A 16368-nucleotide genomic window follows, 5' to 3' on the forward strand; every position below is an offset into this window, starting at 1 on the left:
TGCTGCTTGGCAGTTCCATCTTCAAGATCCTTTGTCTGATACATCTGCCATCTCCCCTTTTCACAGGTCTAAACCATCTCAGCTTTACCTCACCAAACTGCTATTCCCTCTGTGTACTCATTACTAAGCCTTTCCATCCTGATCTCTCCCACTGAAAACTACATCTTCGATTGTCTGTGAAGGTTCTCAGTCATCCAAGTCATCGTAGTCTATGGTGCTTGGGGAAAAAAAAGCATCTGGACTTGCTTGAAGACATTTCTTCTTTTATCCAAGAAGCGTCTTCAGTTCATCTTCGACTCTGCCACCTCCAATTCGGACTGCTGTGTTTTAGTCAGTGCAGCTATCTCCAAACTGTACATCATAGCATGTCTCACTACCACCTTGTAAACCTTCCCTTTCACACTCGCTGATATCCTTCTGTCACAAATCACCCTGGACACTTGGCTCCACCCTGCCTGCACACTCTTCTTCACCTCTCTTGCGCACTGTCCATTGCTTCAGATGGTTGACTGCAGGTATTTAAACTTCTACTTTCACTACCTCTGCACCTCTCTGCCTCTCTCATTCACACATATGTATTCTTTCTTACTTCTATTGACTTTTATTCCTCTTCTCTCCTGAGTATATCCTCATTTCTTCAGGCTCGTTTCCTTTCTTCCTGCTCTCACTACAGATCGGTGCCATCTGCAAACATCATAGTCCACAGAAACTCCTCCCTGACCTCATCTGTCAGTGATCACCATTGTCAACAAGAAGGGGCTCAGTGAGATCCCTGATGTTATCCCAGCTCAAACTTGAACCCATCTGTCAGCCTCACATACTTCTCCGTGAAGAGGCATAAGGAGCTGGTTCACTTCCTCACTTCTCCGCAGTGGGGCGATGTTTCAGACTAGTGACGGTCCAGCCCCATAACCCGGAAACAGCATCGCTAAAGGTCTCTTAGCATCACGCTTCCAACATGGCGGTGAATCTGACAGACCTCTCCCTGCCTCAATTAGAGGGACTGAAAACCCAGCTAGACCAGGTAGTGTGCCAGTTTGTCCGTGTGTGTGTGAGGAATGTGTCCTTATAAAGGGGTCTAATCAGAGCTTTAAGCGTGCTGAGAACGGGCCCGGGTATTCAGCCGGCTAGCACCACTGATGCTAACAGTGCAAACCCATTGTTGTTGATGTTGTCGGCACACCTTATCAAGTCAAACATAAAACCATTGGTTGGTAACCGTGTGCCACTTGCTTTCTACACGTTGTTGTGTCTTTTTGCAGGAAGTTGAGTTCTTGACGTCTTCGATAGGTCAGCTCAAAGTTGTCCAGACCAAGTATGTTGAGGCAAAAGATAGCTTGAATGTCCTGAACAAAAACAATAAAGGTGAGTAATAATTTTAACTTCTGACAGCCTATTAATTCAGTCCACCTCTGGTAGATTGAAAAACATGTTTATCTCAACACTCAAGAGGCGTGAAACTGACTATATCGGCAATAACTCGTATTATTATATATTAGATGAACCGGTATTCAAATGAAATGAAAGTAGCAGCTACTACCCTGTTTATTTACTTCCCCTTTTAACTTGCCAGTTAACTGATAAATGTTATGTAGTGAGAGTGAGGAGCAGGTGGAAGAGAGCCTAGAGATGTTTGAAAGTCAGCACAAGTGTGAATGTGAGAGAGACGGATGTAACGGTAAAGAGTAGAGGAGTTTAAATACCACAAATGTCCAGAGTTTCCAAAATGAATGCCATGTTGATGTCAGAGTCGAAAGGTCAGACTGCTTTGAGCTGATGGAAGAACAACAGCAACTCAAATAACCACTCTTAATAACTAAGGTCTAGGACGCCCTCTATTAAAAATCAACTACACATCCTGGATTATAGTGTACATGACTGAATTTGTGGATATTACCCCTTTCGCAGTTTCAACAAAACAAAAAAGCAAGAGCAAAACACAGAAGGGCTGAGGCACTGATCTGAGCTCATATGTACGATATCAGCTTTGCTGACACAGCGTCACACTCTAATGATATAACCAGTCATCACATTAAAAATGACACTTGTTACAACCTTATTAGTTCTTATGACACCCCCCACGACCATTTCTGGCCAAAAACAGAATTCTGCTTTTTCAGTAATGTTTGCTGGAAATCTGTGGCTTAATTTGATTTATTATTACCTCCTCCTTTCTCCTCTCTCATATAGGAAAAGAACTCCTTGTGCCTCTTACCAGTTCTGTATCCTTTTGTTTGCACTGGACAGTAAGTGTTTTGCTGTGTTGTATGATGTGCTTTAAATTAAGTCATGGTTATCTTGAGCTGTGCATGTTTGTCCTTGACATTCCTGTTACTCAGATGTATGTCCCCGGGACATTAAATGATGTGGAACACGTTTTAGTGGATGTGGGGACAGGATACTATGTTGAAAAGGTAAAAAAAAAATTGCAATTTGAAAAGCCATGAATGGATTATAATGAAACGAAATGTTTTAAATGTGTTTGAGTTGTGTTGAAATTTCTCCTTTTTGTCTCTGCAGAACGTGGAAGACTCAAAGGCATTCTTTAAGCGCAAAATAGACTTCCTTACAAAGCAGATAGAGAAAATTCAGCCAGCCCTACAGGAAAAGCATGCCATGAAACAAGGTAACTTCCTTATCTCGGTGCACCATCATTATACTGGTTCATATTAAGCACTGTATGAGTCAGAATTCTGGCTGGGTTGAAGGGGGATGAAATACTTATTTTATTCAATGACATGCATGTTTCTGAACTTTTTTTTTTCTTCAATTAAAATGAAATTATCCTAAAAATTAGACGACAGCAATTATGATTATTTTCACCACATTCATGTCGACTCTTTTTGAATGGATTGAACCTCAGTCTTTAAACTTTACCTTCATTTTGATCTCATCGACAAAGCTTCATGTGTGTATCTTGCAGAGTTGTGATACTGTTGTGGTGACAGATTGTGCCAAATAACAACCTAATTACTCATAGTGCCTTTGCAGTTGTTCCCAGTACAGAAGGTGTCTTCATAAACACATTTTATCATCACTGACAAAAACACAGACTTACAAGGTGAAGATGATGTCAGCTAAAAATCCATGTCCACTCATGTGGTGTGTTGTTCATTGGATAATAAGTTTGCAATGCAACATAACTCCCCCACATCTTCACTGTGTCTGTGCCAGGCATCATACTCGTCCTCATTCTGTCTGTTTTTTTTTAGTTCGTTTAGCCTTGGCTTTTTTACAGTACAGTTTTTGTTTTATACACTAAAGAGTAGTAAACTAAATACTTAAGTAGCTTTCAGCATAGCTAGCTAATATGAATTTTGATGAATTAACCTATAAAGATGACATTTGATGACTTCGCCTGTACCCTCAACCTAGTACACTAATGCTGGGTGATTTAACCCATGTGTAAGTTATATAAAACAGCATGTTAGTGTTGTTGGGTTAGTAACGACTTTATACCTTGGCATTTATCAATGAAGATGTGGTTCAACAACCATTAGAATAGTATTCGGGTTTATCCAGGGGTAACTAGGGGCAGAAACCCCCTCACTAACGTTTGATTCAAACACACTCATTTTGTTCTAATAGTCAGGAATTACATATGACAGAAACCACTCAGAAAAGAGTTTCAAGGGTTATTTTGAGTTAGCTATGAAGGGTAATAGAGCTAAAATACAATAAAAGTCGTTCATCAAATCACCTGAGTGAATAGTTCAAATGTGAAGAAAAGCAATGTTTTCAGCCTCTCCCATCCAACAGGAACAGCATGCTAAATTAAGAAACAGCTCAACTGAAAGTCATTTGTATGCTTATGAACTGCTCAATCTTTAAATTTGGCACATTTCCTGCCCCTCCCTGCTGTCTGTATTGCAATGCAATTCCTGCACTATGCAGGGGTGAACCTAAGGAGGGGCCAAATGTCACTTTAGTTACTATTCTTTGGGATTTGGTTAATATAAATTATTAATCTAGCAAGAATTTTATGTATATTTTTATTGATTAAACTAGCAGTATATAAAGAAACTAAATATGCTTTTTCTGGGACAGTAAATGTTTGATCAGTGGACATATGAACCATGACTGTGTTTTTTTTGGGTTTTTTTATGAAGCCGTGTGTTGAGTCTTTAACATTAAAGAATAACGGTAATTTCCAGTGTCCATGCCATTACAAAAGATGGGTATTAGTGCATATTGGAAAATGTTGTTATGTAATGTAATCGATAGCAACGTTGGATTTATATTATACTTGTCTTCTTTTTTGCAGCTGTAATTGAAGTAATGAACATGAAGATCCAGCAGTTACAACAGAGCCAACAAGCCTCACAAATGGGGACCACCAAGGCATAATAAGAACAGCTGTTTGAACTCCTTATGAGCGGGAGGATTTTTTAGTTTGTGTTGAGAAAACATGCTTCAATCTGACGAGCACAAACCTTGTTTCAAGTATATTACAAGTAGCCTGTTGTTATTGTAAAGCAGCCATATGCGCTTGGTCAATTTTAAATTAAATTGGGTGTCCAGCATGTTTGATTATTAAAGAGGTCACTGTGGATTCAATGAACATTGAAGTGTTTGTGTTATTGTGTTTATCAGTGAAAGTCAATAAGGACAGCTGTTTTGTTTGTAAGACTGAAGATTGTAAAAATGCACTAATGGACTCTACTTTGGTACTACTTACAAGACGCTGCACTCCCACTCCCATGTTTTTATTTATTCTGGTTAATTAAATTCAGAGGGGCTGCGCCATCCTTTCTGACTTGTTTAGCTGGGGTTTATAAGGGGTTGAGTTAAAATGAAGCTTGCAGGGCTTTAAAAGGCAGACGGTGATCATTGTTTCTGTGTTGCAGTGTTTCAGGTGTTAGCAGGGATTTTGACTTATTGCACAGGTTGGGTAATCAGTAATCCACTAATCACATAGTGTTGTGTAAATTGTGTTGCTTTTGAAAGACTGTGGTAAACGAACTCCCTGTAATAAGTTTGACTGAGGTAAATCTCAAAAACAGTGACCTCTACAGGACATTTTGATTGTTTCAGAGTAAACTACAGCTTCTCCCGACGGCCATGTGCTTAGCTTTACAAAGTGATCATGAGACTTTGACCCCAATAATCCTTCAGGCTGAAGGTGGGCAGTGCCATACATAAATTGCAAGGTCACTGTAGAAGGCCACAAATGCCCTAAAAAAAAAAAAAAAAAAAAAAAAAAAGTAATATGACACCATTAAATAAAATTGGAACTAGCTTATTAAATGTCAAATTAAATGAATAGATAACTTATTTATATTAAATTATTTCACTTTGTAATTAATGGCAGTTTTTTTTAATGATCTAATCTTGTCACTCCTCCACAGTTGTCTGATCGCGATTGAAAAGCAGATTTAATCAGCCAAAAGTGAAATCACATGTGCGGGTTTTATGAGAGCTGCGCTGATTCAATCGACATGATTTCATCAGTATTGTCGTGCTGGAGCAGCACCGGGTCAAGTTCCGCCCACTAATTACTGTTTAGGTGAACTTCGCCCGGTAACCCAGTTTTGTCCGAACTGCATGCTCTCACAGTTCACATTTTTAAAACTCTCCTTGCTTTTACTTTTCCTACTGCGACAACTCAAACTTATTGGACTGGCTCTTTCCAAAGCTAATTCAAGGCTGTTTGGCAGTACTCGGTGTCCTGAGGTCACAGATGGTTGCTATGCTGCGCTGCTGTTGCCGTGGAGGCGGAGTGCAGCCTGTCGGGACGGTCGGTTGAAGGTAGAGGACGTAACTGTCACATGCTGGAGGAGCGTAGCGAAGTTTATCTGCGGCATGAGGATCTGAATGGAAGAAATTGATGCGTAAAATGGATAGTGCTTGTTAAAAAAAAATATAGCGAAAAAAGTTTTCGGTGTCTTAAAGATAAAAGATCTCAAAGTTGTCGTGCGCGCGGACGTGCCTTTGGAACTGGAGCGCGAGCTGTCGTTTAACCGTACTGCCGCAGTTGTTAGGAGAGACGTTAATTAAACGTAGACACCAAGATCAGCAACTTCGACTTACGATATTTAATAGAAAACTTCGCACGACAATTGAACTATCGGTTCCCCACGACTGACGAGGACATACGGAGAAGATCAAATCAGCATGGTGAGTTTTGACGAGGCCTTATTGCTAGCTAACGAGCAGCAACCTGTTTGCGTCCTTTCTCTCGTTTCACACACGCGTGCTGTGTGAAGTTTCTCAGATACTTGTGTGCTTTTTCTTTGATTACACTACACTTTGTCTTTACGTTTCTCATTCCACACAAGCACTTCTCTTGCATTTTAACCTGTCAAACACATTAGCTTAGTTTAGCAGTACGAAGTGTAGCCGGTGTCGTGTGCGGGAGTTAGCGAAACATGGTGGTGTCACTTGTTACATATGGCAACGTTACGGTAGGACACCAACCAAAGACCCTATTCGGCAAACACGTATTTACGAACTCGTTGACTTGGTGTTGCTGCTTTACGAGTTACACTCGGTGTGCGTTTTAAAGTTGGATTACACGTGTAGTAAATATGGCACGTGATTTGTGTTAAACGTTAGCACCACTGTAGCTGAATAGCCCGTGATAAAGGTCATAGCACTATGCGACGTTCATTGTGAAAATATAAAAACACGTACAGCAGGGGTAATGATGATCGATGACACCCATTTTATCCAGAGGGAGACTTATTTAAGCGAACTTTAAATGAACACAGTGAATATCACTACGTGTTTGAAAGCGCTCGGGCATGTCGGTGCCATGTGCTCTTCTCGACCCTCAAAGTACTTCTAGTGTTTCACTGTAAACCCAGACCTGCTGCTTTTGTAATACAGTGTTGGATAGCAGATTGGATTGAAAATAAGATTCTAGTAGTGTGTAGCTACTCTAAATATTGCACACTCGAGATTTTACAATGGATGACAGATCAAACTGCCTTATTCGAGTCATGCTGCCTTGAGGCGGGTCTGCGCCATGTACGGGTGCATGTAAGCGACTGAGAGGCGGAACAATGGTGATAAGCAAGCCAATGAAAATTCAGCTGGCGCTTACGTGCGTATGCGTGTCAAAGCTTTAGTAGTACTACTTCAGGGCTCCGGTGAATATGTGTGAAGAGTCGACACATTTGCAAAGCTGGATTAAAGGATCGCTAATGAACAGAGTTCATTCATTGGATTGGCTCTGATGTATAATGCTAAATTAGCTTTGAATGTCTATTTAGGATCTTGACTGACCTGTCTTGTTGGTTGACTTGACATATGGCACACAAATGTTTTTTGACACTTGAGACTCATCATGACTCATTCAATTTGTTTTTTTAAACTCCAGTACATATATTTAAAAAAATCAAATCAAAAATATGAATTAAGACCACAGTGCAGTAAGTACAACACTAAAGTAATCTCTTTATTCAGTAATATACATGTTTTCACACTATACAAGGCTGTACACAATCTCATTTTTAAAAATTACATTTACTCTTGCTACAATTCTTCCACTCTTACTTTCACTCCACTTTGAGTGACATATTTGAATACCACTTTATGATTGATGCATGTTTCTCAGAAATTAGTTGCTGACCTACCAACTGTATGCAATTATGTTAAAGTGTAATGTTTGAAGGAAAAAGCTGTTTATTCTGTCTCTTTTAATGATCATGCAGGTTACCACAAAGGGAGCGGGCCTGAACCCCAATGCCAAAGTGTGGCAGGAGATCCCTGCCCAACAGAGTGAGAGTCCCGAGGAGATGGACAATGCTCCATGGCTCAATACCTGCCCTCCTCCTGCTGAAATGACCGAAGGTATGTTTGCAGGGAAGAAAAAGTTAGTTCCTCTTATATGGTACAACACTAAAACCAAACGTTCTCACTTGCTCTAGTACAGTGTTAAAAAATAGGGAGTTGATGTGTGGCAAGTATAGACATGTATAGTAAAATTGCAGCTAGAGATGTTATGAGGAAATGGTTGAGGTTGCTTCTCTTGTCCATGGGAGTATGCAGTAAATGCAAACATGACAAACCTTGTTTTGTGTATTATAGTATCAACAGTTATGACATAAATGTTGCACAGTGAGGATTGAATGAATTAAAAGTGTTCAGGTTCACTAAACTGAAAATGCTGACTAAACAGTAGGACCTGAGTGCAACAAAAGTTGATGGTTTTTCATGAATGAGATTGGGGGTTTTTTGTTAGTGTGCTCCTGTATTTATCAGGTTCATATTGTTTAGCAAAGTTTGGTCTTGCAGTTTTGTGTTGAAGGCCAATGAAGTTTTGCTTTGTTTTTATTCCCCACCCCCCTGGAAGACACATGAAGGTTGAGTTCTGTATTGTCCTTGACACTTCTCAAGCAGACAGAGAAACAGTCATTTCCTTTAATAAGCCCTTTGGCAAGTCTGAAACACTGGCCCATCTAATTTCATCACTTAGATTGTGCAAGTGGTACACTCTGTCATTTTAAGAAGACAGATATTGTGTTGCTGATGCTTTGACTCATTTATACGTATTGATTACTGTACCGATTGTCATCACCCATTTTTCTGTAGCCTTTTCTGCTAAAGTCTTATAATCAGATGTTTGAATTTCACTGGCAGTTGATCCACAATTTGGAGTTCACATATTCGCATGTCATTTTACATGCATGTAGTTGAACTAATTGGAAATCTCTTGGATTAGAGTTTGCTTATCTCTCATTTCGATGTTAAGGGGCCACAGGGTTATAGTTTATAGCCCTTTATAGTTTCAGTGTAGTCCTCAAAAAATATATCTCCATAGGATGAAACCTTGCACTTGTAATATTTGAAATAATGAAACATTTTTAGTGAGATTGCACAAAGGTGCACTCAGTCCTGTTGTGTACTACTTTATTGAATGTGACACTTATCACTTGGCTACTGTTTTCTCTTAGATTACTCAGATGTTCCCTCTTCAGGAGGTAAAGGATGCTACAGTGAAAACGTGGACAGCACTGCTGAGTATACCCCTGTGAATGACATCAGTCCATCTGACCAGGGGTATTTAGGCTTTGACCCACAGTGCGAATCCACCATAGATAATGCATCTGAGGTGCAGCCGATGTCCGAAGAGAGTTTGAGACAGTCTTTAAAGGAACGTCTCGAGTTCTTCTTTTCCAGGTGAGTTATGTATAATGTATTGTTGCCTTAATGGGACAGCAGTAATTACTGAATTTACTTTGTTTCATAACTGTAAGAAGCCATGTAACTTTTAATTGGAGTATATTCTTATATTGAGTCATTGGTGTCTGAAGTTTCTAATTTGGCTTAACTGCGGTTTTCATCTTGATTCAGCTGCACAAACAATAATTCAGGTCGGTAGTGATTTAATGTTCTGAAATGTCTTAGTATTTGCAAACTTATTGAATAAAACTTCTTTTTAAAATTATTTTATAGTGACGTGTTAAATTGGACAATGTCTAACACAAAAGTGCTTAATAAATGGCTTTCTTACACTAATGTAAATGATTTAACAGCAACCCCACCACCAACCACCATCATCATTTTTGTTGTTGAAAGGTTGATGTTTGTGTTTTACTATTACTGCAAAGAAAAAGCTGTAACTCAGAGAGACCAATGTTTTGGGTGTTGCAGAGAGAATCTTTCAAAGGACCTCTACTTGATATCCCAGATGGATGGTGATCAGTTTGTTCCCATTTGGACACTTGCTTGTATGGAGAACATTAAAGCTCTTACCACTGACATGGACCTCATTCTGGATGTACTGCGAGGTACAAGTGCTTCTGTTTATCTTTGTTTCACATAGACAGGCTGATACTTTTAAAAGTTTTGAACTCTAATAGTTCTTAAACTGCTACCTGCTCCAGCTTTATCAAATATAGAAGATTTAATGTAAGACTTTTTATTTATTAGGTAAATACAATTACCTAGTTTACTACTTAAAGTGCCCATTGTTACTTTTTAAAAAGTAACGCATTACATACTTGAAAGAATTTGCTTCATTACACTTCATTACATTACTTTTGTTTTACTCTGATTAGTGTGTGGTTAATTTACCACATCATAAATAAGATTATTCAGTGTCTACCAACTTTAAATTGGCTACAGTGGAGCAAAAGTCTTTCATAGCTATTACATAAATGGGATATTTCAGTTGTCTTCAGCTGCACTGTGAAGATTTAGGAAAATAATTTTTAAATTTTTTTAATAAGCCTCCCCCATGGTGCAAGTTGATGAAACTGGGAAGAAGGTTCGACCAAACCACAGTCGCTGCATCATTATTCTAAGAGAAGTGCCAGAGACTACCCCAGTTGAGGTAAAGACGATTCCTACATGCTAATAAAATATTGCTCTGTAACCCCACACTGTCTGACTGAATAGTAAAATCTACAAACGAGGGCTGCAAACTGATTGTGCTTGCATAAATTGTGATAACTATTGTCAAGTCAGCTTTAGATGATTAAAATATTGTGTGGTAGTGTGTATGCTGTAGCTGAGTGATAGCTCTTTTTCTTTTCGGTCAGACTTGGCATGCTGACTTGTGGAGAGTGATGGAATGGTCTGTTTTAGGTCAAAATGTTTCATGTTGTGTTCCTCTCACAGGAAGTAGAGGCTCTTTTTAAGAGCGAACACTGCCCGAAACTGTTAAGTGTTGAGTTTGCGCACAACAGCAACTGGTACATAACTTTTCAGTCAGACATGGATGCACTACAGGTACGTCCCCTTATGAATTACCACAAGCTACTTTTACTTATTTTTAAACTGGTTGTACAATTTTAGGTTTATACAACCAGTTAAATATTCTATTATTACCTGGCATATTTAACTTAAAATTGCTAAATCTCGCTACCAAGCAGATGCAGTACTTTTTGATCTTTTCATATGTTTCACTAAGGTTCTGCATTAAAGGAGAGAGAGTTTCTACCACATTTTCTTTACACTGTTTTCTTTTCTTGCCCTCAGGCTTACAGATACCTAAGAGAGGAAGTTAAAATGTTCCAAGGGAAACCAATCATGGTGAGTAACCCATGTTTTTATTTCTACCTCAGTCACTGCTTGTTCTAGGTTATAGATGTATGGAGCCTGCTACGCTTTGTGTTCCACTTGATAAGCAAGAATGGGGATTTTTTTTTTTTTTTTTATTATTTTTTTAGGGCTTTAAAAAAAGATTTTCTATCAGTGATATTTTTGCTGGACTTTGTTATGACATCGTGTGCCCTGCTCTTTTATCTGATGGAGCAAATGACACAGTGATTTGTTGATGGTCCTGTTTAAGCCCCAGTGATGATCAGTATCGCGCTTGGAAGGACCCATATGCACTGTGGCTAGCTGGGTGGAACCTTTCACTAGCTTTCTTAAAATCTGTGTCTGTTTCTATGCTGTTCCTTTCTCCCTTATTTTTCTTTTATACTCCTTCCCCTCCTCAACACCTTTCTTTCCTCCTAGTCGGTGCAGTGTTTTATGGCCTAATGACCGTGAGATTATGAGATCTGAGGGGACTAAGGACAGTAGAGCTATATGGGTCCTGTGGAAAAGTTGTATCGATATTGATTCTCTCATTTTCCCTGCAGGCCCGCATTAAGGCCATTAATACATTCTTTGGCAAGAATGGCTTCTGTAGCGTCCAGGATTCAGGTGTGTACAGTCAACATGCTCCGCTGCAGGCCCCGTATGACTCAAGTGCTCCAGTGTACATGCAGTCGATGTACAGCCCTCAGCAGCAATATCCTGTTTATCCTATTGTGTCTCCCTCCTGGAATCCTCAGCCATCAAGCGTGCCTTATTTTGAAACACCACTGGTGAGAACCTTAATATACTATTCAGAATGTCCCTTAAAGCTGCTATGTTATTTATTTTAATGTTTTTAATGCTGTTCAAATTAATGGCAGTCTCCATTGTAACTAATAATTATAAGCTCTGTAAACTCAAAGTTAATATTAGAGTATCAGAGGGGGTTTTTTTTTGTTTGTTTGTTTTTTGTTTTTTTTGAGTTACATTTGTAATGATTTTTCCTGTTTGGTGATATGCAGGCACCTTTCCCCAACAGTGGATATATGAATGGTTACAGCAGTTCCGGGAACTACAAAGCTAACTCAAGCTCCGTCAACACACATGCTGCTATGACCAGGAACCGGTATGTACAGTTATGATACAAACTTTTAGTTTATTAGATCAGTGCAGACTTGAAGTTACCATCAGGTGCTGGCAGTGTTTGTTGTAAGCTTTAATTTAAGTAATTAAGGACTTTGAACTTGGTAAAATACTTTCTGCGGATGTTAATGCTAGCATTAACTTAACTGGAACGCAGTTTGGTACCAGTCCTTCCGGAGTCCATTATTTTGCTTCAGGACTGAAACTTTTTTTTCTTTAAAAAACAAAGAAAAAAAAAGAGTACTGTCAGTTTCCTCTGTTATTGTCATTTGCAAACCAATAAAGATGAGCTTTCTTGCATTGCTCTTGTGTTCACTCTTTGTTAATAAAACGTGTACAATCCTGTCAAACTGTGCTTTTGTGGTAGCGCTTGATTTCTGTACTAAAACTTGTAATTTTTTTGTGTGCACCTAGAAATCATTTAAAAGATCATCCCAGGCCTGGAGATGTGCACTCTTCTTTTGCTCCAAGGAACCAGTTGGATGGTGTGTCTGGTCCACAGGTCCTGCAAACACAACAGCTGATCTCTCTGGCCTCCTTCAACCTTAAAGATATGAGCGGGTCTGGACGGGGCAGGTGAGTTAGTATTATCCTACACTTACCCCTGTTAACACTAAAACAGTTTCCAATCTGATGTGGCAGTCTAATGGTATGTTGTTGTTGGGTTTTTTTTGTTTTGTTTTGTTTGTTTGTTTGTTTTTATAGAAGAGGCCCCAATAGAAGCACAAGGAGAAAAAGGGAAGATGAGCAGGCAACGGTCAGTCGGTTTCCTCTTTTCGTGCTCTTTATTTAAGAAGTTGACTGCCAGGACTGTGTTCTACAGTGTCTTGGTGTGCTGCTTTTTAATATATTGAATTTTACTTCTTCATTCAATGTAGAAGCCCGTCCCTGTACCGGAGGCCAAGGCATCGCATCCAAAGTTTGACCTGGCAGCCTCCAATTTTCCACCTCTGCCAGGATCTGTGGTCAGTATGCAGGAGGAAAGTGTCCCTGAGATGCGCCTTTCTGATATTGTGCGTGGCCTGAAGGTGACAAACAAGGTGAATATGTTGCCTCTCCTGGTGCTTTCTATCCTTAAGACTCTTTACAAAACAAGGTAAAATATAAATGCACAAATTTAATTGTCATTACAGTCTGTCAGCAAAGATGTTCCCACAAACATCGCAGAAGGTCCTGTAAACAAACCTGATCCTGTAATTCCACCTAAACCTGCTGTTGAGTCCACACAAACAACCACTCCACCAGTCTCAAGGTAACATTTGCTTCAGGCTAATACATCAGTGAATAACAAAGGTATTGAGTCTTCAACAATTCACTTATCCCTTACTTTTTTTGTATACATTTAGTGATTCTCTTGTAGTAAAGGAAGAGGATAAAACTGAAGCTCCTGTAACAAAGGAAAATGTCTCCTCATCCGCACAAGCTCACACACAATCACCTTCAGAACATGCTCCCTCCACCTGCAGCCAGGCTCTTTCTACCGAAACACCTTCATCGCCTCCCACATCTCCAACATCAGAACCGGTAAGGACTTTTGTGCTGATTATCACATTATATTGTCTTGTAACATCAGCTTACAACTCCCCAAACTCAGCGTGTTTTGTCATCTTGGTTTTTTGTTTTATTTTTTTAAACTGTGGCTCCCTGTTCTTTCACCAGGGTCTAAAAAAGCTCAGTTATGCAGAGGTGTGCCAGAAGCTGGCCAAAGAACCGCTGCCAGCACAGATGCCCTCTCCCTCCACCCCCACCTCTTCAGACAGCCAACCCCTGCAAGAGCTTAAGGTAAACAGGGTGGAGGAGCCTCGTCCCAATGGCCGACAAACTGCAGAGAAACGTGGAGATAAACGGCCTCCTCGGCAACCACTGCGCTCCTTCAGAGGGGGAAGTGGCCAAGCCAGAGTCCGAGAGCCAGGGCAGAAGATTCGGGAACATCAGAAGGGCCTGAACACTGGGAAACGATTTTCACCACAGCGGGCAGCCAGACGCAGTGGGAAAGAACAGAATATCCCTCCAAGTTCACCAAAGTAACCAAAGGGTGGGGAAAAATGAACTGAAAACAGAAAAGAATATATGTACATATGTAATATATAAAGACAGATGCCTATATTTCATGAGTTCGTCACATCTCTTTAGATTACTGCAGGCCTGAAATTATTTGAAAAATTGTAAATAGATTTTCCTTTTTGGAAAATGTCGTCATAGATGGAATCGCAGGGTTCGCGGTGATGAAGCATACTTTGCTGAAAGTAGTATCACGATCTGATATGAGGATGTCCCTGTACATTTGTTGAATTTGTGGCATCTACATCTGTGGTTTAGAAAATATGAGACCTTGTATCTCTTTTTTTTTTTTAAACATGTAATTAACAAGTAATCTGAAAAACTAGTATCTATTGTCAGTTATCCATGGACTTGACATGTTCAGCTTCAGAGTGGGTTGAACTTTTGAAAAGTAAGAGTAGCAATATTTGTAGAAATGTTTGTAGACACTTGTTCTACGACTAGTGAATCTTGTCTTGAACTTATAATACTTGTTGGGTTTTGTGTTTTGCAATACTTTTCCTTTGTGGCGCAAATATTGGATCAATACCACTAACATTGGAATAAGTGGAGCAGATCTGCTTATGTCATTTTTACTAGACTTTACAAAACTTTTTCTTTTTCATAAATTATAAATATCTAATTATTCTATCAGTGCTAATGGTTGGTGGACGTAGGCAGGAAAGTGTGTTTGACCAGATCTTGGTAATGTTGGCATCTGCTTTGTAAAGTACAACTAAAAAGGGTTTTTTTCAGCTAACTTTGGTTTCTATTTCACAAAACCAGTGTACACTGGGATTAGGTAAATAATCCAGCTAACTAGGTTATTGTAGTAATTTGGTGTTTGTGGTTCCTTCATAGTTTCAGATTGTTGAAGTGGAACAGTCATGCTGACTCAAGTCTTTGTCAGTGAACCCTCTTTACTGCTAAAATATTATGAATGGCCTGAGGGACAGGGAGCAGAAATTTTCCCCTCAATGTTGAATGTTTTCACTCAAAAGTAGCATTTTTATTGCTTGAATCACACGTGCTATCAAAATGATGAATGTAGCTGTGGATCTCAAACCATTTTTTTCAAATGATTTTAACATGTATGTTATTTTGTGTATGCAAATTCAGTTTTCGTTTGTCCACATGGTAGTGTATTTTATATTGTTAGCGTTGACTACATGTTATTCAGTGTTTGTAATATTGATGAATTGGTGTGTAGACTAATGTTTATTAGCAGTTAGGTTCTGATCTGTAATGCAGCTTGTGGCTCGACAATGAATATCTTTCAGTTGCAAATGACAGAAGGGTATTGGGATGGATTTTTCAACTTGTACTTAGATTTTCTTAAATATGGTTAAAAGAGATGAGTAATTTAAGATGTTAACAGGGAATTTACAAGACAGGCTGTACACTGTAGTAATCAGTAGTTTATACTGGGTTTTTTGTTGTTGTTTTTTTTTTTAAAGTGTGCAGCTGACTGACACTGCTTGTGTTTTAGAGCAGCGGTCCCCAACCTTTTTTGCGCCACGGACCGGTTTATGCCCGACAATATTTTCACGGACCGGCCTTTAAGGTGTCGCGGATAAATACAACAAAATAAAACTAGTACCGGTACCGAAAAAAGAAGATTTATTCATAACACACGTGAAAAGACCCAGGAAAACCGAGTTAACGATAAAAACGATAACAAAATAACGCTGAAAACCGATTAAAAACCCTGAAAATCATACATTTCACACCTGAGCCTCAACTCTCGCGGCCCGCTACCTAACGACTCACGGACCGGTACCGGTCCGAGGCCCGGGGGTTGGGGACCGCTGTTTTAGACTATAAGGAGTTATCAAACTAAACTCCTAGTGCCTTAATGGGATTTAATTTCATTGTAAAAATGCTGTAAAGGGTGTAAACTTGTCATACTGAACGTGATAAAGTTCACAAAACCACCTCATTTTGAGGCAAAAGTTTCAGTTCATTCTGTAGGACTTGCTCTGTGTGCATTTTTTTTTTTTTTTTTTTTTTTTTTTTTACTTACCAAAACAATTTCAATCTTGTGCGAATCCTGATTTTTTTTTTTTTTTTTTTTTTTTTTTTTTTTAATTAAATGGGCTGGACATTTTTCGGAGTACATTGGTTTATACGCTGAGTTATAGTAGCTTGATGTATTCAAAAAAAAATAAAGGTTTATTTTTTAAAATTGGTTTTGGTTTTTTGTGTCTTAAGCCA

At 39.1% G+C, this 16368-nt stretch overlaps 2 protein-coding genes across 3 annotated transcripts; both read left to right on the forward strand.

Moving 5' to 3' along the window:
- Positions 1 to 894: 894 nt before the first annotated feature.
- pfdn5 (prefoldin 5) lies at positions 895 to 4557 on the forward strand. Its single transcript, XM_063473077.1, has 6 exons — positions 895 to 1024; positions 1263 to 1365; positions 2191 to 2222; positions 2340 to 2414; positions 2521 to 2626; positions 4265 to 4557. Exons 1-6 carry the CDS (start codon positions 959 to 961, stop codon positions 4345 to 4347), a joined length of 465 nt encoding a protein of 154 aa, XP_063329147.1. The 5' UTR covers positions 895 to 958; the 3' UTR covers positions 4348 to 4557.
- Positions 4558 to 5589: 1032 nt separating this feature from the next.
- Positions 5590 to 16163, forward strand: larp4ab (La ribonucleoprotein 4Ab). 2 transcript variants are annotated; one of them, XM_063474220.1, is made up of 15 exons: positions 5590 to 6117; positions 7656 to 7794; positions 8898 to 9123; positions 9598 to 9734; positions 10176 to 10279; positions 10567 to 10677; positions 10927 to 10980; positions 11535 to 11762; positions 11994 to 12097; positions 12529 to 12690; positions 12820 to 12871; positions 12993 to 13154; positions 13248 to 13366; positions 13461 to 13638; positions 13774 to 16163. In XM_063474220.1, the coding sequence occupies exons 1-15, from the start codon at positions 6115 to 6117 to the stop codon at positions 14140 to 14142; spliced, it is 2148 nt and encodes a 715-aa protein (XP_063330290.1). In that variant the 5' UTR covers positions 5590 to 6114; the 3' UTR covers positions 14143 to 16163. The 2 variants fall into 2 exon arrangements, with proteins under 2 accessions (XP_063330290.1, XP_063330289.1); XM_063474219.1 differs by lacking the exon at positions 5590 to 6117 and having other exon boundaries at positions 7650 to 7794.
- Positions 16164 to 16368: the final 205 nt, after the last annotated feature.

Source organism: Pelmatolapia mariae, linkage group LG5, assembly GCF_036321145.2.
Source record: "Pelmatolapia mariae isolate MD_Pm_ZW linkage group LG5, Pm_UMD_F_2, whole genome shotgun sequence".
Classification (NCBI taxonomy): Eukaryota; Metazoa; Chordata; class Actinopteri; order Cichliformes; family Cichlidae; genus Pelmatolapia; species Pelmatolapia mariae.